At 35.7% G+C, this 21829-nt stretch overlaps 1 protein-coding gene across 7 annotated transcripts in view; it reads left to right on the forward strand.

Annotated features, from left to right (window-relative positions):
* LOC139961444 (uncharacterized) overlaps window positions 1-21829 on the forward strand; it is a 55268-nt gene that overhangs the window by 1785 nt on the left and 31654 nt on the right. For 5 of the 7 annotated variants that reach the window (XM_071960615.1, XM_071960617.1, XM_071960613.1 and 2 more), the window contains exons 2-4: window positions 136-189; window positions 3559-3622; window positions 8782-8808. In XM_071960615.1, coding sequence (XP_071816716.1) covers window positions 136-189; window positions 3559-3622; window positions 8782-8808 — 145 coding nt within the window. The remainder of the gene's footprint in view (window positions 1-135; window positions 190-3558; window positions 3623-8781; window positions 8809-21829) is intronic. The other 2 variants (XM_071960616.1, XM_071960619.1) reach the window with 1 other exon arrangement.

A 21829-nucleotide genomic window follows, 5' to 3' on the forward strand; every position in this document is an offset into this window, starting at 1 on the left:
TTGGAATCTGAGTTTAAAATGGAATTTTTTGGTGTCAAAATGCCTATGGGATGACAAACTGCTTGTTTCATCCCTTGCAAAAATCTAGCTATGCAAAAAATGAACCTTTTTGTTGTTCTTTTGTGAATTTTACAGCCAACAAGAGAAAAAGTTATCGGAAAATTGGTCCCTAACCAGAGAAGAGGATCGGTAAGTGGTTGCCTTTATAATATTAATCATGCAATGATTTTTTAAAGTTTGAACTATCACATATATTTCCTACACTTTATGCCTGTTGATTTAGTACCACTCTGTGTGAGTTCATGTACAGCATTCTCTCCGAGGACAGGTCGGTGAAGGTGAAATAATTTTCAGATACCAGAAAATGGCAGAGGGAGTCACTTTAATTAATGTGTACACAGTAACATCGTTCTGTTAAATTGCTATTAAGTACACAGCTGAGAATATAGCTCCATGTTCAGTGTAAACACTTTGAGATGTAGAAAAAGGAGCAATAACCAATGATTAAACATAATCAAGGCTAAAATGATCCAACTTCCAAGTTCTGACACAGTAAAGTAACAGATTTTGCATGGCAAGTCACTCTCCAGCATTGGCGTCGCCAGACTTCCAATCTTGGGGGGCACAGCACTTAATTAGGGGGGGGACACACTGTTTATATGTGAATACCATCCTGGGGAGGGGTCAATGGGGTCTCCCCCTGGGAAATTTTTGATTAATTAAGGGTCCTTAGATGCAATCTGGTGCTCTATTTTGCAACTTGAAGTAACTTTATATTCAAGAAACTTCGGGCCTAGTCTGTCCGATATTTATGTTTTTAATTGAGGCAGGTAAAGTTTTTGTTTAAGTATTTTTTTTTAACACTAAAAATCGCATCTGGGGGCACAACTTTTTTGGGAGGGCACGTGCCCCCCCCCCCGGCCACCCCCTGGCGATGCCACTGCTCTCCAGGGCATTCAAAATTGTTGTCTGTAGCGTACATGGAGAGAACTTTTTGCTGTCTATTGGCTGTTGCAGGTAATATATAGTTTCAAATGCAAAAAAGAATGAAAGAATAGATGTTCATACCACTATCAGAGTGAAGGAATATGTACAGTATCATACAGAAGATGTGATGTAACATTGTACCAGTTTAAAATTGACATGACATTATCTCAGAGAGGAAGGAAATGGAAAAGGCATAAGTATGTTCTCTGAAAATGTATGCTTCTTTGTAGGAGTTGTGTGGCCTAGGATGACTAATGTCTTTACAAACAACCAAAACTGCTGAATCAGTGATGTCTTCTAAGTGACAACCAGTGTGTTAAATATAAATCAGTTTATTTGAGATGCTTGTACTTTCTGTTAAAATAGACCTATATATGATTATCTTTGTTGCACAAATTTGTACGAGCTAATTTTTGAACTTGAACATGTAGCTCAACGAAATGTGCTTTAACAACACCTGACTTAGCCAAGCTTATTTCTATAGTTGTAGTTGTGTAGTAGTAGGCCAAGTTGTAAGTAAGTAAGTTGGAAGATCTATATTAAAGGGGTATTCTGGTGACAAACAATATGAAACTTATATTGACGAGAAAAATATTCCACACTGCTTTTAATTGAAATCCCCATCTCAATGTCATGCCCCTAACTGGAGATATGTTAGATTGTACAGTATGTGACCTTTTTGACTGGCTTAACCTTCAACTACTCCAGGAAGTTGGATCACAAGGTGTGATGTCATCTCCAGGGACAAATGCTCTTTGAAAGCTTTACTTAGGCTATTTTAATTTTTTTCTTGTTGATTTATCTTTGAAACCTGACACATTTGAAAAGTTTGCTAATAATTTAGAAATTATCAGTACTTTTTTTATAAATCCATATATCCTTTCCCAATACAAAATGCTATGAAGATAGGGTTTTCACAGTTAGAGAAGAACATTTTTAGCAATTTTGTTTAGCCATCAACTTAGGTCCTCAGGATATTCTTTTAAAGCATTCATACACATCAGATTAAAATTAAAGTTGTTTCAAAACTGACCAACAGCATCTTCAAGCATTAATAACCAGATTGCATGTTTGTGGAAGTACAGTGCATGTCATTACTTTGAATTTTATTCTAACTGCACAAATCTTGAAGCATTCTTTACCATGCAACTTTTCTGTCAGAACATCAAATATTTGCTTTTTTTTCTGAACAATGAAATTCTGTCCGAATTTGTGTGCATGGCAGACAAGCTCTGTACATAAACGTGTACTTGTGCAAATTAAATTTGAAGACATTGGCAACTAAGTGACGGTTCATTTTAAAAACGTGTTCCATTTACTTTTGATGGAGATGTGTTGTCATGAGAAGGAAAATTTCAACAATTTTTGCCAAGCAGTTGGTTATTTTAAAATTCTAGGATAGACATGATGTCAGCAAAATCTTACAGTGTTAAAGCACCTGTAATAGCTCCTACAAGACTTATAAAAAATCAAAAGTGGGGCCCGGCCAAGTTGGATTCAACAAGTTCATACTAATTTCTAAACCTATGAATGTTGTGCCGGAACAAGTTGGACCGTATCCTTTTGGCCAACTGTCTTTTCAGAAAGAATGATTTCAATTTTATTGCAAATAGTTCAAAAGTGTATCAAAGTAGTAATATCAAGGAAAAATTTTAAGACTGCAAAGTACTTCAAATTTACTAATTTTCAGTTTGCTACTGAATTATCTAAAGAAAAAATTCCCAGAAATGACCAAGAAGGCCTGCTTAAAAAAGGAGTTTCAACTTTTTTTGTTTTGTTTTGGTAGCTAGGGTCTTTTTTAAGTGTTCAGTATTTGATCTGAGACAATTTAGATTTCTTATGGACATGGTGCAATCCTATGGTTTGTCTTGTTTGTGGGGTAACCAAATCAATTCTAAAATTTAATAAAAGCAATTCACACAACATTAATCTTGAATCATGTCCAATTTGGCTACATATCAGTATTGCACATTACTAATGAAACTTTCTTAAAAATCCAGCCATGCAATATTTGATACAGTAAATCAGTGGCAATGAACAGCTTTTAATAGTACTCCTCAAAACCTTACATGAAACTTTACACAATACCCTTATTGTTGGTATTTATAGCTCCAAATCGGTTGAATTAACTCTGATTTTTTTTATTAGTTTATGTTTGTTTGAGAATGGCCTGAAAAGGTGTGACAAGTAAACTTGTATCTGTGATCACTCAAGCTGGAGAAGGTATTTTTACAAACTTTTGTGGTACATCGCAGAACTCGTATTTGCTCTTTTCGTCAAGGGTCAAAGCATATTTGTACCATTTTTACAGCACTGTTGCAACCCTCTTTTCCTTCAAGTCTAATGTTTGGGCTTTCCCTGTAAAAATAAAAGTTTTGAGTAAGTATTAAATTTATAAGAAAATACTGTATTTGAGCAGTTTCTTACTATAACTATGAACATTGTAATCTTAGTTAAAGCTCTCCTATGAAATAATCCTGTGAACATTCAAGATTCTTTTGTTATACTGGCACTAATAAAATAAAATTGTTTAACAATGTTTTTTTCCTCCCATTTTTTTTTAAATTATAGAGGGAGCATGACATCCATCTACAAGCTCTGGCAGAAATACACAAGAAAGTCAAACCTCTTCCAGGTAAAATTTATGATTAGTATTTTTTGCTTTCTAATTCCCTCTTCCAGTTCATTTCAAATCTCTGAGGATCATTTAAGCTGACTTGTGGCCTCCTGCAGAACATGAAACAGAGATCTCCTTATCAATGCACGTCAACTCTCATTTAGTTCGGGCCATTTTGTTAATGTGATGAAACATTGCGGAGTGCTTATAGAGTGCTTTTCCACTCAGTTTGCTGGCTAGAATATCCTGACATTTACAAGTTTGTCTATGACTTGGTAAAACGCTGGGCCTCTTTTTACCTCTTTGCTATCTTAGACAGTCCATTTCCTTTCCTGAATCGTAATTTATCTGTCACAATCGTTACGTTCTTACGATCCCTGAAATAATTCTTCCATGTTTAGTGCTTCTTCATGAATCTTTTTTTCAAATCCCATGGAGTTTTGGTTTGCATTTCTAGAGCTTTCAGGAATTCTGGCATCTAAGATTGTCACAACCTGCATATGTATGTTTCCGTATTTGTCAGATCTGCTTGGGGGTACCCAGCAAGGTTACGACTTAGAATTCTTATTTACAAAGTATAATAGAAAGTCTGATGCATGGTTGACCTGTTATTCTTTGAACCAGAGTATAGTATGAAGTGTCACTGTGTTCATTTGGCATCTAGCCATTTTTGTTATGTAATAAAATACTGAATACAATTAAAAGGTTTCTTTAAGCATGGAACCTGCAGTTTAGCATGTTTTCATTTGCATATCTACAGTAAGTGGTGACTTAAGTGCAGTATAAAGTATCACCATGTTCAGTTGGCATAGCCATTCTTGCTATGTGATGAAATACTGAAAATAATTAAAAGGTTCAGTTTAAACACAAAAACCCTACGGCTTAGTATGTTCTCATTTGCATATTTAGGTGGTGACTTTACAGAACTAATTTGATCTGCTATGCCAGATAAGTTAACGAGCAGTTCTGCTGAAAACATTTTCGCTGGAATGTACAGAAATCGGTGAAAAGGGGCCGGTGTAACTTCCTCAGTCTACAGTTGTTTAAATATGTCTACAAGTTAATGTTCAAGTACTGTTAATCTTGCACAATTTGAATAGAATTTGATGATTATATTCAAGGGCTATCTCACATCTTCTCCTCCACTTTTTTTCCCCATCAAAAGAAGTCCCATAGCACTTGGTTATATCAAATGGGACGATTATATATGATATAGTTGCTTTGACATCCAAACTGTGCTTAAAATTAAGATGTTTATATATGTGAACACTGTATCTTTCATAGATTCATGATTTTGCACTCATTCTGAAATAAGGCTACAGGATTCTTTATCCAACATTTTCCTGGGCCCCTCCATATCTTTCTGGGACTCTTAATTTATCCCGACCCCAACCCTACAGCCTGATAGTGCTCACTGATAGGTAAACTAGTGTAATACTAATTGCCACCTTACGTATCGGTTCTCAATCTGAGTGTGGTTTAAAGCAGCATTTTGCGTCCTTTCCTATGATTTTTCTCAACCTCACTGACTCCACTATGCCATAACGACATACATAACTAGCTTATCTATTTAAATATTACTTCAAATGGTGGCATAAAAGTGGAAAAATAAGCAACTTTCAACTTTGTTTTTCTCCAAGATATTTTCCGTTGGGATCCCAATAAACCTCGCCCAAAATATGAATATTTAAACACTACGAACGTCATTGGCCAATAGTTAATACAACACCATGCTTGATTTGTGTACAGTCTATATGGCAGTTGTACCAGGGAGTTGGTACCAACGCAAAGTCTTGAATCTCTTTTTAGCAACGGCTCATAACTAAACCTGGATCTCTGATTGGTTGAATTCAAACTAGTGGGTTTGGGGGAACTGTATGCGATTAATTTTAAAAGTGGATTTTGTCGTGGACACTTTTCTCATTATCTGCAACTATCCTTAATTACTCGCCAATTAACGTTGTTGGAAGCGAAAAACTTGGCTAATATCTTAGTTTGCTGTTTTGTGATTGATATGTACAAAATTCGACGGACAAAAAAAAGTAGAAAATGGCGACCAAACGCAAAATGCTGCTGTAAATAGTGTTACATGGTGTCCTGACACTGTATGCCGTACGTGTCTTAATTGTTGTTCCTGCTTTAAGTTATGTGTTGCTCATACAGTTAAATTGAGACACAGTAGGTCAGGGAGGGATGATTGGTGAGGTTGTGCAGTACTAGTATACTCAATTTAACAGATTAATACTGTCATTGAATCAAGAATTGAAGAAGTCCTGATGACAGTATAGATTTATCATCACCATGTAGCTTTAACATCCAAATAATGCTACAGGTGCTCCATTTCTTCTTCCTGCTGGGTTCGACGATGTATATGAGCTCGTTTATAATAATAGACAATTCTATTGTGTTATTAACTGAGAATGAACTGAAGTGTTACGGAATACAGGATTAAAGATTTAACAGCTGCCGCCCAGTCAAACTTCAGGTTCGTAAAAAGGGCATTGCCTCAGTTACTTTCAGCAGCGTTATAAGTACTTTCGAAAGCATTATGGTTGGATGGCTCTGTTTGTACATAACTATGAGAACCATTACAAGGAAGTATGGAAAATTCTACTAATACTTACTGTATTAAGCTAAAGTTTCTGTGGCTTTCAGATTCATTCTGAAGTCAAACATCGGTTGATAGAGTTCCTGGCACAGCTGAATAGAGCTGTCTTAATTGCCACTTTGTCACAACCACAGGTAGTCTGCTTTAGATTGTAAAATATTGTGACCTACTGTACCTACCGTTCTTGACAAAGTTGTTGGTTTTTATTTTACTATATAATCATCACTTCTGCTCTAAAATTCCTGACCTCTCTGAATAGGTGAGTACTATCAACAATCTGAGTAAAATTGTGAGATATTTAAGATAGAGACTGACAAATATTATCATAAGAGGTACATACTTTGTATTGAGTCCCTTACTATCCTACTTACACACTACAGTATTTGTATTCTAGCATACTGGACTTTTGTTTCCCATACTCATACTTGCCTTCAGGGATTGTTACCAGCTTTGCACAAAATCGTTTGTACTCTCGTTCGGGGCATTTTAGAAATCTAGAATGGATCCTACAGTAAGTGCAAGAGTCAGTACTTACTTGAGTTGTACTCGCCCTAGATATAGAACCTTGTTTGTACACCGGTTTGTACTCGTACAATCCATGGGTACATTTGTACTTGAAATCATGGTGTAGTACTCAATATTAAAGTCTGCTATTTCTTAAGGATGAAATGGATGTTGAAGTATCAGGCCTCAAGTTGGCCTCCTACTGTATGACATGTCACATGCAATGCACAGGTCTGCGGACAACAGAAGGCATCTGCATTCTTCAGCGAAGCAGAAGACTTCAATGACAAAACAACCATGTTGACTTTGTCTTTGGTGAGCTGATAATACTGCTTCATATGTTTATGGTCCGTATAGTACACTTCAGTATGTTGTGCTATAGCTATTAACATGAGAATTACAAGAGCTTCTGATGTGAAGTAGTTTAAATTCTACCATTCACAATGTTATAAATTTTACAACTATTTTGTAATTTTGTTATAACTCAACTCAATCTCATGTCAGGGGCATTCTTTGAAAATATCCTTCGGATTGCGATTTACGTAAATTCATTTGTAAATAATATTGAAGCCGCTGATTCCCTTGATACTGGTTAAAGTTGATTCTGTTTGGGTTGGACGGTGAAAGCCTGTAACATTGTAACTCCCATCAGCTGGAATAAACCATTTTCATTTCATATAAAATAAGATATTGAAATGTTTTTCCTAATTTTGAATTTTGGATGTGAGAAGTAATTAATGTATAAAAGTGTCTAGGCCTCATGAAAACAGAATCAAACAGAGTCATTGATTACCTGTTGTTTCATGTTTTATTGGTGAAGTTTACTCAATTGAGTTATAGATTCTTCTTTGAAGTACTGTAATTGCAGTCATATTAGCTGGCAACCTAGCATATAAACCAATGGTAAGCAAACAGTAATCCCTTCCAATTAGGCTACTGTATAATCATTGTATTTCAATGCCTCAAGCGTTCCTCTGATTTATAAGTAGCATGCAACTTTTTCCCTATAATGAGCACATGTATCATCTGTTCAAAGTGAAACTGTGCAAAATTTGAAAACCTTAACAAACCAAAGTTTCAACATATGTTCATATTGTATGTGTTTCTATGTGAAATTACTTGTAGGTAATGAGCTGCATTGATACAAAATGTTTGTGACCAACCATGTTTAATAAAAGTATGTATACTGAAATGAAAGCTAAAGCCATGTAGTTAATTACAGTACATTACAAATTAATTTCATCTGGAGCACAATGTGTAGTAACTATAAAATTTTGAACATCAATACATGAAATCTGGTTCTGTGAGCATATCCCCTTTAAAAGCTAAATCTCATCTTCAAGTTTACAGTAATTCTTTGGCAATACCATCTTTTTATCTGTTGATAATTCAACCCTTTGCAAAACAAGAGTTTGTTGCACAGTGAGGTTGTTTTGATTATATAGGGTGGAGCAGATAGATTATTGCATTGCTATGACGACAGGTGTATAATTCCATCCGATTGCTTGGAAACTGATGTTAGTGATATTTCAAAATATGTAAACGATTTGAACGTTGATCAGATTAACAGGTAAGCTTCGGTAATTAATACGATATATATACTGAAGGTTAACATAACCCAAGATTCATTGACGTTACTTGTCTTGTTTTGTTTTGCCTTACAGCAAACTCTAGGGGAGATGATGTCAATTACTGTAGTTTGTCGATCGAATAAATAAATTTGATCGAGTTTGCATAAATCACTGTCTATAAAATGTCAAATTTGGAAGATTTCCCTACAAGTTTGCTATTAATCATTCTTGAGCATTTCAATGGAAGAAGAGGAAAATAAATTAGAGCCTTTTAATTTGATCCATGATAGGAAAACCAACCTTCTAGATCTACAGTATGCTGTAGCTACTTTATATACTGTGAGTATCGCACGTGAAGCCTTTAATACTGTGGCAATAATTAACATGCTGTGTAGTGTACTATCACAGTAAGTGTACTTGAATATAAATATTTGATCTGATTCATGACTTTCCGTTGACCAATCGTTCCCTTTTGTTTTTATTTTCTTTCAAAGTTCTGACTAGAAGTCAAAGCTGTCCAGGTAATCTTTCATGCTGACTCGCATTATATAACTACCTCGTTTTCCCACAACTTCCTTTTACCCTTTCTAATCCTATTTGTCCGTTTGCATGATTCTTCCTCATGTTTCCCTCCTCTTTCCTCCCTTATATTTCCTGATATTTGAAAAAAAAAAAAAAAAAATCCGAGCGTGTCGGTTTGATGTGTGCATGATTTTAATCTCTCAACCTTTAATCTTTGATGTTAACTTCAAGAAATATTAAAGTGTCATTTTCTACATGTTAACCAGGCTAACGAATGGTACAGATTTGAAATGTGTCCACAAATGCACCTGACTCGGAATGGGAGTAAAATACAAAGTACATCTACTCTAGGGGTTCTCAATCTAGGAGAACCATCAGGCCAACGAAGGATTTCAATCTCCTCCGATAGAGAACAATTGTTGCACAATCTTGCACTAATCGACTAATGCTGGCCCCTAAGACCTTCGGATTGCCCCTTACTTAACAGTTGTTGCTTAACCGGTCTACCCTGCTCACGCACTGACCTCGATCTGGGTGTACTTGTGTACTGTATATACAGTGAGGTTTAAGTTCTCTCTGGCCCTTTGCAGAGAACCCATGGCCTACAGTACCAGTTACTCATAAATGGCATTTTTCTCTCGAAAACCTCTGTTGTAGGCACACACACAGTATGATCATTCTCCCCGCTTTCTATACACATATTAAATGGTCCATACTGATGGAGTCAATATAACCCCGATCATGCATAAATGCATCAACTGTTACATAGTGTTTGCCAATTACCAGAAACACGCATCTCACACTGCATCATGGGTGCAATGTAATGTACAACTGTCCATTAAATGCGGACATTGCTGAATTTACTGCACTCTTCACTTACCTGTCTCCAGGACTGTACTATTGCACCTAATAAACCCATCTGCCTAGCTTGATAGCTGGTAATATTTTAGCGCTGCACCCCCTTGACCCTCCTCAGGGTCATCGCCCATCACCTCCTCCTTCCAAATCTACCATTCGGCAAGTATAGACCTATTCTGCTAAATCAAATTTTTGCGGACATTTCATTACTGTGTTTTGGACTGAATTTCTTTGGTTTTCTCAACACAGAGTTTGAGTACCATTCTTTGACCTTTTTCACCTGTGTTTCGTTTGTGTCTTGTCTTCTAAAGGCTACAGCCTTAGGGTTGTTGGTAGGTTGTGTTAGCAATTGCGTTAGTTTTTAGAGCATCGTTTAGCAGTCCGCGGACCATTCTCCCAGGTATGTTCAGGCATCTTTCTGGTCTTTGACCTCTCTTAATGGGCTTTTTCTAAGGTCCGCGTTTTCAAAGAGTTAGGCTAAGTTGCATACAGTCATATTTCATGGATTAGGCAAGCTTTTGCATGTTGTTTAAATCATGCAAAAATTTAGTGCAATGCCACAATTTTGTAATACAGTATAGTACCAGCTTTGATTTGAAATTTTTGAGGCACAATTACACAGTGGCGTAGGAAGGTACTTTTGAGTGGGGGGGCTGAAGACTGATGGCCGGCCTGGGGGAGGGGTCTAAGGGGAGGGGTTGTCCCCCTCCCCTTTGGAATTTTTTGCATAAACAATTTGGTGCAATATAGCACACTTCAACACCCACTCCATTTTGTAAACTTAATTTTGTATTTTCACCAGGCCTTAGATCCAATTTGGTGCTCCAAATGAGATTTTTTTTCTCATTTGGAAATGAAAAAGGGGTTTCTGACTTGCGAAGCGGGGGGGCGGAATGATACTTCCGCCCCTCCACATTTTTCACTGGGGGGCTGGTGCCCCCCCCCAGCCCCCCCCCCCCCCCCCGGTTCCTACGCCCTTGCAATTACATACATTGTCCATTACATTATAAGCGCATGCAGGAATGTATGAGATAAAACACAATTTGCTGTACAAAGATAAGGTCTTGAGACCTTATATCTACTGTTGAGAAACAACTAATAAATGTGTTATGGCAATTAAGCTGCATACTGTATAGTACATTGCATGATGGCATGATTTACAGTTAATTATGTGTGTCGACATATATCATATAACTTACAATACCCCTCCACGGTCTGAATTGTCACTAAACTGCCATGCATTATGTTAAGTTTGTGTTACTCAAATTATTGATTTTTATACAATATAACTATGATACATTTTACTCAATTTCTTTGTTTGGTCAACAGCTGGCCCAAAATTTATGCTTGAATGACAATATTTCATTTTCAAGAGATTAAATTGTGCAAAACAGGAAGAACATAAAGTATAAAATTACTGCAAACTTTTTTCTCTGTATGTATGTGTATATATATATTAAGGTCTTGAGACCCATATCAAGACCTATATATTTCTAACTTTGGCGCTAGGGCGAAATTGAACATATAGGAGAGTGGAAATTTGATGCTAAGGCGAAAAAGTTGTTTCGCCTTAACGTTTTAATACCATTTCTAGGCATAATTTTTTGTCGCAAACAGTCTTATCTTGTTCTCCACTGTCTAAAACTAGGGTTTGGTTAGTTTTAGGGTCAGAGGTTAGGGAGTATATATGAGGAATTAATGTTTTATTTTAGTGTCCAAATCAATGGGGAATTCGCCCAACCGTCGAATTTAGCCGAATATATATATTATGTACAGTAAGTAGTTAGCACTTTAATGACAAGCAAAATCTTCCAATTAATGGAAACTAATCATCCTGGGGAGTAAACTTTGCAAAAGAAACCTTAGAAGTACACGGTATGTAAGCCTCCACAGTTACGGTGCCAGAAACAAGCTAAATTCTCTCTGCAAAATCTTCAATACTAAATTAGCCTGGAAAGGTTAGTGTTTAAACATGTTTGATAAACATGTTCTCATACAGGAAAGTAATGTGACAAGGAATCACTAAACCTGGCGGCATATTGGCTTCCGAGTTATTTATTTCCTTAAATAAAATACTGTGCCGTAATATGCACAGGGAAATAAAGTAACAAGTTTTTGCTTTCCAAAAACAAGGAAGCTATTTGTGCCAAATGTTAATGAATTCCCCAAACTTGTGCGTAATTTTCAAGGAAGTAGATCGGCTTGATTTGACTTGAGTGTGTTATAATGTCAGAATCATTCAAGTAAACTGAAGTAGCCAAAGTAGATTTGTACAGAGATTACAATGTATACTAGCTGAAAAAGGTTAAAATGATCCCAGCTTCCTTGATCGCATGAACGCAATGACCAGAATATGCATGCATTTTAATTGCCTTATTACTGTGTGTATTTATCAACAAGTTGCATTTCAATGAAATAAATTTCCTGTAGTTTCTTCCCCACTTGTTGATAATATAATGTTGCTCATTTTGAGGATATATATTTGTCAGAACTACGTAAGCGGTGCCAGTTGGCAGTCAATAGTTCACGGAAACCGCTGTTTGCCAAGAGTAAACAATATCAGGTAGGTAATAATATACTGTATGTGAAGGTGTCTTCAAAGTAAATTAGTAACATGATGACTAAACTCAGCTAGACAACCGAATGTTGACCTGGAATGGTATATCTACATTTTACTTTACAGTTTGATCTTGGGGTTTGTTTATAGTCTTATCACGTAATTTTGATAGCTAATTAGCTCAGGAAAAAGGGAACTTGATGTGTTAGTACGACTACTCCTGCATGGACATTACATATTCAGTAAATCACCAAGTAATGACATTAAGTAGTTAAAACCATGTAATTTGCATGCCTACATGCATGCACTTTTTCATGATTTGCTGAGTGAAATTTTCCTTCACAGCTTCAGTAACAAAAATCAATACTCTCATCACCAGTATCCACCTGTTACTGTTCATGGATTTAGTGTAAATATGTCAATTAATTATGTACAGTACAGTAGTAGTTAAGTTAGTATGTGTTGCTGTGTTAAAGGAAAGTCAAGTACAGTATGTTAAATTAATTGCGCAGCAGTGTGAATCTATGTGTACACATAACCATGGGCGGGATGACGGGGGGGGGGTGGGGCAAGAGGGGGCATTTGCCCCCCACTTTTTCCAAGACCTTAGTTCACTTTTTTGTCGTTTTTGCAGACAAATGTGCACAACCCTAATCGAAATTATTCCCCCACAACAGCTCAATCAAATAGGCATATTTGTCTCGAATCTAAGTCGAATTTGTGTTTAACATCGTAACATGTAGCATGCAGAATAACTGGAGCTGGAGCTAGCACATGGTTCGCAGCACAGGTTACGAATCCTGGAGCTAACACTAGCGATTCAATTCTGCATGTGATGAATCTGCGGCATGTGCTACAGTGCTAGCTTCAGGAATTGTCTTTCAACGTTGCTGCTGAATGCGTTGAATAACTAAATCCAGAGAAACGATTTACGAAAGCCAGATTTGCATATTGGGTATATCAATAATTAAATTCAATACACCGACACATGACACCCCCCCCCCTCGCCGTGTCATTCAACACTATGCAATGGCAATGCTGATGTAATTTCTTTACTGCTCGAAATCCTGGAATGATGATGGAAATTGAATAATGTAAATTACAAATTGGCACTAACACAGTAACGGAACCGGTGGACTTGACGGGCTTATCCCCCATAAAGAAAGTAGGGGGGGTAAAGGTACTGTATGTTCAGCCCCCAATATTTGCCAAGTGCTCCAAGAAGTGGGGACCGCGGGGAGAATTTCGAAGTGGGTGCTGAACATATTCTTGATCGGTCCAATGCACAATAAACTAATAAGTTTAGGGGGAAAGAACTGTCTAGATTTATTGTTACCAGAGGTGTCATATTGCTGATCTAGGAGTTTCTTTTTGCTTAAAATTTCGACGCGCCAACTGATGGTGGTGCACCACCTAAATAGTGACGTAAGCTTCAGTTGTACATCACCATATAAGTTCTTCTGTCTGTCCTCCCTAAATTTACACACGTTCATTAATTGTTTAGATGCAATTTAAAGCCTATATGGGTGTTAATTTTACCGATCTAAGGGTACCTTTCATCGAAAATTTTGATGCTCCTTGCCAACCGATGATGGCTCTCCGCTTAGATAGTGACGTATAACAAAGGTTGTACATCACCATCAAAAATTTCTTGTACGCTCCGCACCAACTGATGGTGGCGCTCCGCTTAGATAGTTTTGCTGGCAGGTTTGCCCCCCCCACTTTCACAACTCAAATCCCACCCCTGCACATAACAATGTGTACTGTAAAAGTATTCTGATCCTACTGTTGCATTCATGATTGTGTTCAATTCATGTGTTGCTGTGTAAAAGATAATTGTACTGTAAGTATAATATCAATTATGTTAAATAAATTATGCAGCAGTGTTAATCTATGTGTATACACATAGCAATATGTACTGTAACAGTATTCTGATCCTATACTATTGCATTCATGATTGTGTTAATTCATTGTGAGGGGGATACATGAAAGCGGGGAAACAAAGCTCAGTGATTATTATCGGTCTATAGTGTGTGTTATTGGTCTATAGTGTGTTATTGGTCTATAGTGTGTGATATGATCGATAGCTGCCGTGAAAAAAATCCCCAAACAGCTACGAAAAAAATGCTACTCCATTGACGGGAGATTTGGCAGTATCAAATTAGCATTCAAATGTTATTTACTGCATGCACAAGGCAGAAGACTTGATCAAGTCTAAATATGACATCATGATAACGTGCATCTCTACTGAGTGTAGACATTACAGTATATATCTTAAGTCAACATAATGTTCCCTTTGTTTGCATCCATAGAGTAAATATACTGCACTTTGCTAAAACTATTTCAAAATACAGAAATGTTCTTCATAATTTGATACTGTCAGATTATATTCTTCTCCAGATAAATTCTAATTTTCATAAAGGAAAAGAATTGTAAAATAATGATAATATCTTTATGCAGATCATGTCAATAGTAGCACAATTTAATATTACAGTCCAAGTGTTCTTGTGATTGTTTCATCATATAAAGTAAATTGTAACTCAGCCCATGGATGCAAACCCATTATTTGTGTAATCTGTGCATTCCTTTACTGTGCAGGCTGCAGATGAATGTCGGTTTTGATAATATAAACCATTACCATTTAGACAATAAGTGATGGCATTCCTTGTTTTGATTCCCCATTAATAATTTACCATCCCTATTGACCTAGATCTCATTGTTACTGTTGGAAGGAATCTCTTGATTGAAGATCAGAAGTATACAATATAGCTCTCCATAAAGTCTTCTATTTTCTGTAATTTTTGCTCCAATTTCTCTTTTTCAGTGATGGAAAATTGAGTGGTAGTGCTTAAAAGTTCTATTTTGTTTCATCAGTCTAAAATTTGGAAATATTTTTTGATGAGAAGATCATCATTGCGGTAAATATCAAAGATTAATAAATTACTGTATGTACCGCAGATATAAAGGCGTGTCAGGTATATAGTGTGAAAATTAATAATTCATCCAAGTAAAGTCACATTACAAAATGAGAAAAAATTGGGGGGGGGAACCCATAAAACATTGTTGATAAGGTCTAGTGAAGAAGCCATTGACAATTTATGTGGGAAACATTTGTACAGTATTTCGGAGCTACTGTGTTTCTTTGATTGCGACCAAGGCGTCTAAGGTTCACAAATATTTGGTAAAACCTCTCAATCAATCAGATAAAGGCATCTTTAATGAAAGGGAAATTTGTGGCTATACAACCATGTAGTTGGCGCCTCATTACATTAAACTTTTAAGCCTTTTTTATTGTTTTTTTATTTTTGTTTTTTATAAATTTACAGAATATTTTATGTCTCACAAGTCACAAGTAATATTGTAATATATTGTACAGTATGTTTTTGCTTGTTATTGTAAACCTTTGAGGATATTGTTAAAATTTCATCTTTCTGCAAGTTTGATTGCTTAAAGTAGCAATTATTACACCATGCCTTTCAAGATTATATGTTAGGCTGGTATGAAATGGTATGTACTGTACAGTACAATCCCAGATATAGTACTAGCAAATTCAACACAAAGTTAATATATAGCTTTAAAAAAGATGTTTGTAAATTTAATTCATTATTCAATCCAAGATGCGCTGTGAAATAGATCATCCCATTGTAAGTCTATTTAGCCATAATTAGCCCTTCCTTAATCTATCTACTAGCATCCAGTTGCTCATTTTACTGATAGTATTTATTTATTTATTTTTTTTATCGCCAATTGTGTACAGTGGGAAAGGAAGTCTCCTATAAAGTCTTAAAAAGACTTAACAAGGTAGGAGACTCCCTCAGGAGAGAAAAGAAAAGAAAAATGTACAAATATATATAATACAGTATATACGTAAGGATTAAATATACAGCAATAATATCCTAATGATGCTGAGATGGATCCCTGAATAGATTATATAGTACTAGTACAAGTTAATAAATTCCTTTTTCAAATATCTGGTGAATGTGGGTTTTGAAGTTATAGACTTTTTTTTTAAAGACCAGATTAAATGGTAAAAGCAAATATTCCAATGGTTTAATTATTACCTTGTTTTTATCATTCTCAAGTAAAGATTAAAAGTCCTTCTATTTTATCTTTATTTTGTGGGTCTATTGCAGCAATTAAACAAGTCTTGATATATATATATAGACAGGCAGCTAGATGAACCCAAAATGCTAAACCATTGTAATATTAAATAACTAATATTACTGTACCAATATAATGGATCAATTATGTACATTGAAACCAGATTTTTCTTAGCTTTTGTGAAGTCGTTTGACAGGTATCCAGTGGTGTCGCCAGAAATTTCAATCTTGGGGCAGCACAGCAGTTAATTAGGGGAGCACGTTTATTTGTGAATGCCATCCTGTGGGAGGGGTCTAAGGGGAGGGGTAAAGTTTGATTAATTAAGGGTCCTTAGATGCAATCTGGTGCTATATTTTGCAACTTGAAGTAACTTTATGTTCAAGAATTTTCGGGCTAATAGCCTGTCCGATATTTATGCTTTTAATTGAGGCAGATAAAGTATTTTTTTAACACTACCAGTCGCATTTGGGAAGGCACGATTTGTTTTTGGGAGGACACATACCCCCCCCCCCCCCCCCACAGGCCACCTCTTGGCAACACCACTGCAGTTATCACCTATCACATGTAACTGCAGAACAATGCTGATGGTTGGGAATGTCTCAGAGCAAGCACATGGACAAATGATTAAATCATATTGACAACCTATATAAATACTGTATCTAATCTACCATATATATCAATTACCATGTATTGAGAGTTTGTCCTCCCCCCCTCCTCACCATGTACTGTACCTTGCTTCATATAGACCTGTACAGTGTACATAACTTGTACTTTGTTAAACAATTCTTTGTTTGCTCACAGTGTCTTTGCATACACTGACCATAGACTTCAAAGTTCAGAGATTGGTGCGAAGTCACACACAACCCATTCAATGTGATGTTATTCAAGGAGCTTGGCAGCATGATATAAATTGAGATTTAATTGATAAAGTTAAGACCCATGTGACTTTTATGCTCGCAAAATGTAGTTTATTTATGGTATATGTACATTCACATGGGTGAAGCATATATAATACATGCATGTGGGTCATATTGCATGTATATACATGTACAGTATTGTAATTATCTGGTAATGTTGACAATTGGTCAAGTTACAGTTTCTCCATTAACATACCAGTGCCAGTGGCCTAACTACGCTTGTGCAGTTGTTGTGGTCACTCTGGTCTGGGAGGGTGGAGGCGGGGATGTGGCACAAGAAGGGAAAGTACCAGAACAAAATATTCACCTCCGTGTTCTGCAGCCAGTTATGCTAGTTATGAACTATCTTGCTCTTCCGGTAATGTGAGATGCTTGTTCACAGCCTGGTGATTGACATGTTTGTACCAGCTGTTTCATTCTAGCAAGGAAGGAAGTATGTCATCTGATATAGACTGATATAAACCTCTTGTGGAACTCCTCAGATTTTCTTCAAAAATATGAAATCCACCTTGGCTTAGTTGTCAACTGTCGTTTATGGATTCACATTCTGTATGCATGACAATGCATGTACATGTACATGTGCAGGAAATAACAGTAGAATAGCTGTAATAATATCATGAGGATGAAGCTCTGTATTTAGATAGCCGTGATTCATGCACCACTACACACGTTAACATGTATACAGCTATTAAAACAGACTTTGGTGGGTGATATATGTTTCCTTGACTCTATAGGTCTTCTGTAATAATTTAGTTGTAAGGTTTAAAAGCAGGACATGATATATAAAGCAAATTGATATGAAGCATAAGAGCACATTAAGGTAATTATCCATAGTCAAGATTTGTAAGAAAAATAATATATTCTACACAACTAATAGGGTAACTAGTTCATCCTTATGAATAATGTTGTTAAGTGTATTATAACCTACAATGCACAGATATGTATGTTAATTAACATTTCCATTTAGTCAAGTAGGAATGTTTAATGTTGGCAACATCAAAATGAAGTAGTTTTACACCTGTTGAGCTTTCTTTATCTGTCAATTTACAAGTTAAACTCTATTTTCCCAAATTCTATACTCTGACATTAAGTACGTACCCCATAAATCTTAATAAAATTGCAAATGGCCTCATAGTAGCTTTATAATTATAATAAAATGTGTTGATCGATCCTGCAGTTTTACCTTCAAAATTCATTGCCTTCATCTGTTTTCATGTTGTACCAGTTTTAATGTGATACTTACATAGTAAGCTGTCATGTATCTGCTTTGAATTTATTTTGAAATTAATTGCTCGCATATTTTTCTCAAACTCAGTGTTGTATACTAGTGGCTGTGGGACCACTGCATGAACTATTAAAAAAGTCTTCAATTGAATACTTTGCTGTGTTTATAGTTCCAATCCTTCAAGAGAAAACATGAATATTCATGAATGTCAAATATTCTTAGATCTGACAGTACACGTAATGCTTTGTCTTTACATTTTGTTCAATGATCTTTGATGCTTTGAATCTTAGTTAAAGGGTGTGAAGACTCGCGCAAAAAGAAACGCCTAATCCTGGTAATCTGACCTAGTTTCGAATGAGGTGTAACAGAAGTGTTAGACACCACCATCGATCCCAGAAAATACTCACACAGCTTGTCGGTAATTAGACACTAGTGTACAGTCAGTATATACAGCTGCGGTCAATACTCACAGCACAGTGTACAAACGATACAGCATCTTAGGTCCAGCTAAAGATAACAAGGTATCATGTTTCATTACTGTCTGCATTTTGTAGCGACAGGAACAAAACGTCACTTGCAAGCATCAGAAAGTTAACTTCTTCAGATGGCTGCACACTTTGGGGCGAGTCTTCAATGCCTATAATTGTATAGAGCTGTGGGTGAATTTCACTTTCACTGTTCCTTGTAAATCAGCTTTTAAATTATGTCAAATACTCAAATTTCAAATTGCGTGCTTAAAGAATTAAAATTGTAGCGTTCCACACAAATAATGAAAGTAACTTAACATGCAGTCAGATTGTAAATCATGAAATTTTTTGACACTTTTGATATCCCATATTTTTCTTTTAAAACTGATATTTTTTTGAATACAAAATGTTTTTGGCTGCTGAAATTTATGTGAAATGATTGTGCTGTTCATTAATGTAATATTTCATGAGATATTTCTCTCTCATTCAGACTTTTGTAAAGTTTGATCTAGTCACCACTTCAATTGACCTCTCCTTTTATTCAAGCTGCAGCTATACAGCTGGCCCGTTGGATAATGTGGTTCCACAGCTATGGAAACATGGTATCTTAATCAGATCATACCTACAGTATTGAGAGTAATATTATGTTAATATTGACAAGTTATCAAAATTCTCTGCTTTATTGCTTGAAAATGAAAATGAAATGAAATTGTACACAGTACACTTTGATCATTCTCATTATAGTCTAATTGGTCAAAATTTAGTTAACATGTACATTGTTTCCTCAATTTTCTCGCAACATAATTTATAGACAGGTCTTTAGACTAATCTGCAAAGAAATATGTCAGTCTTGTTTGCATGGTCATAATACAGTATATATCTATGCATATGAATTGTGGGAAATTTACCAAAATATTCTAAATTTAGGGAAGTTAGGAAGCATTTAAACTTTGATTCTGTCGAGTAATTGTCTGACGTAAACAAGCTCTGTTGCTTTTCTTAATGCTGAGTAAACATGACTCTAAACTTTTATAAGGGTACACTGTACATGCAGATAGGAAGTAATTTATATGCATTCATGCAGACATAAATTTGCAGTTTCATTCCTGTCCCTATGCATGTGCATTTCCATATACGAAATTAAACTACCACAAATTGAACGATCATTTAACAAGTTTGTCTTCATTGCTGGATAAATTCTTCAATGGCTCTTCAACACGAAGGCCACTTTTTGATCATGCACAGACAATTTATTAGGATAGTTTTCAAATTCTTAGGGCTGTTATTTATTCTTTTTATCAAGTTCCGATTTCTGGCGATGTACACACGCAAGAGTAGCAGTGCGTGAAGGCTAAAGGGACAAAGATATATATCTAGTACTGTACTCGAGTATATATATATCTGTGAAATATGTTAACTTTAAGCAGATGTTGATTTCACTTGGTTTAATATATGAGATCATGGATAATGATTATGACAGAGACACGTCAGTTTGAAACCGTGTTAAAAATTATACAGCGCGTTCAGGACTGTACGTCCCGTATGTAGAAATCACGATGATGATGCTATGACAAGATATTTGTGGAACAGACATAGAGAGCTGTGATATCTGATCATTGGGTACCGTTGTGCATTATATGACCAAGTAAATATTACTATCAGCTTAATAATCATCTGATTCAGTATCTCTGTAAACAGAAGTCAAGTAAACAGAAGTCAAGTTATGTCTATGTATGACATATATGCTGTAGTAATTACAACAATTACACAAAACTGTAGGTACAGTACAATCTCACATCATAACCATACTTTACGTCATATAGTTGTGACTCTCTATTTTTTTCTTTCTTTGTTTCATTGTCATACTTCATTTAAGACATGTAAAGAACAAATTAGGCCCAATACTGCAATTATTACCTGGTCATGTTAATAATTTTCCTCCCTCCCAGCTCCCCCTCCTCCCAGCTTCCCCCTCCCCCCCTTCCATGCCCCCTTTCAATACTGAGGACTATATGTAATTAGAATGTATCTGTTAGCTATTAGTGTAATTGTCACCCTGAACTTGTCTGAACTTCCCTTGGGTCCTAGTTTGCACACTTATACAGTAGTATTATAAATGTACACTCACAACCCTATCCCTGTTAATTCATCATTGACCATGTACACACTGTACAGAGCTGTCAAATTTCCCAAGGGAGGGAAAGTGACAGGCCTGCTGTCCCTTTAATTATATTTGGTAGAAGAACCAGCTTTGATTCGAAAGATCAGTTCTCAAAGTTCTCAAACCTAAGCAGCTGTGACAAAACCACAGACAGAAAATTATTTATGTGGAGTTAATTACAAATATTGTGTACAGAGGTAAATCTTCTATTTTACACTTTCGGTGTCTGGAACATCAACTTTTAATTTAAAAAAAAAAAAACTGATGTATCATGATTATATGCCAAAGATATGTGTGTTTTTTATCCGTCCTTCAGTCTGTCTATTTCTGTTTATTTGCATTGCAAGCTATTTTCAGAATATATTTACTAACTCCATTTAGCATTTATCTGGTTTATGGGTACCTGGAGATTTTAAGAATATTTGTGAATAAACCTTGAATTTACTTCATTCCAACCAATATATTTTGTTGTGTCTGATATTATCATATGGAAGAGCCAAGTTGTTAGACATTTAACCTCATTTTTATTTTTTAGAATTTGATTTTTTTTATTGAATCAGCTGTTTATATTTTGGTGAAATATAACTTAATAATTGTCAAAGTTTTGTAATGAACAGTTATTTTCATTTTTTATTTAAGGTTTGAACATTTCTCAACAATATGACAATTTCTATAACAAAAACAGCACTTTATAAATATATTACCACCAAAAAATGGCTGGAATTAAAAGGGGT

The sequence above is a fragment of the Apostichopus japonicus genome, chromosome 20 (genome assembly GCF_037975245.1).
Source record: "Apostichopus japonicus isolate 1M-3 chromosome 20, ASM3797524v1, whole genome shotgun sequence".
NCBI lineage: Eukaryota > Metazoa > Echinodermata > Holothuroidea > Aspidochirotida > Stichopodidae > Apostichopus > Apostichopus japonicus.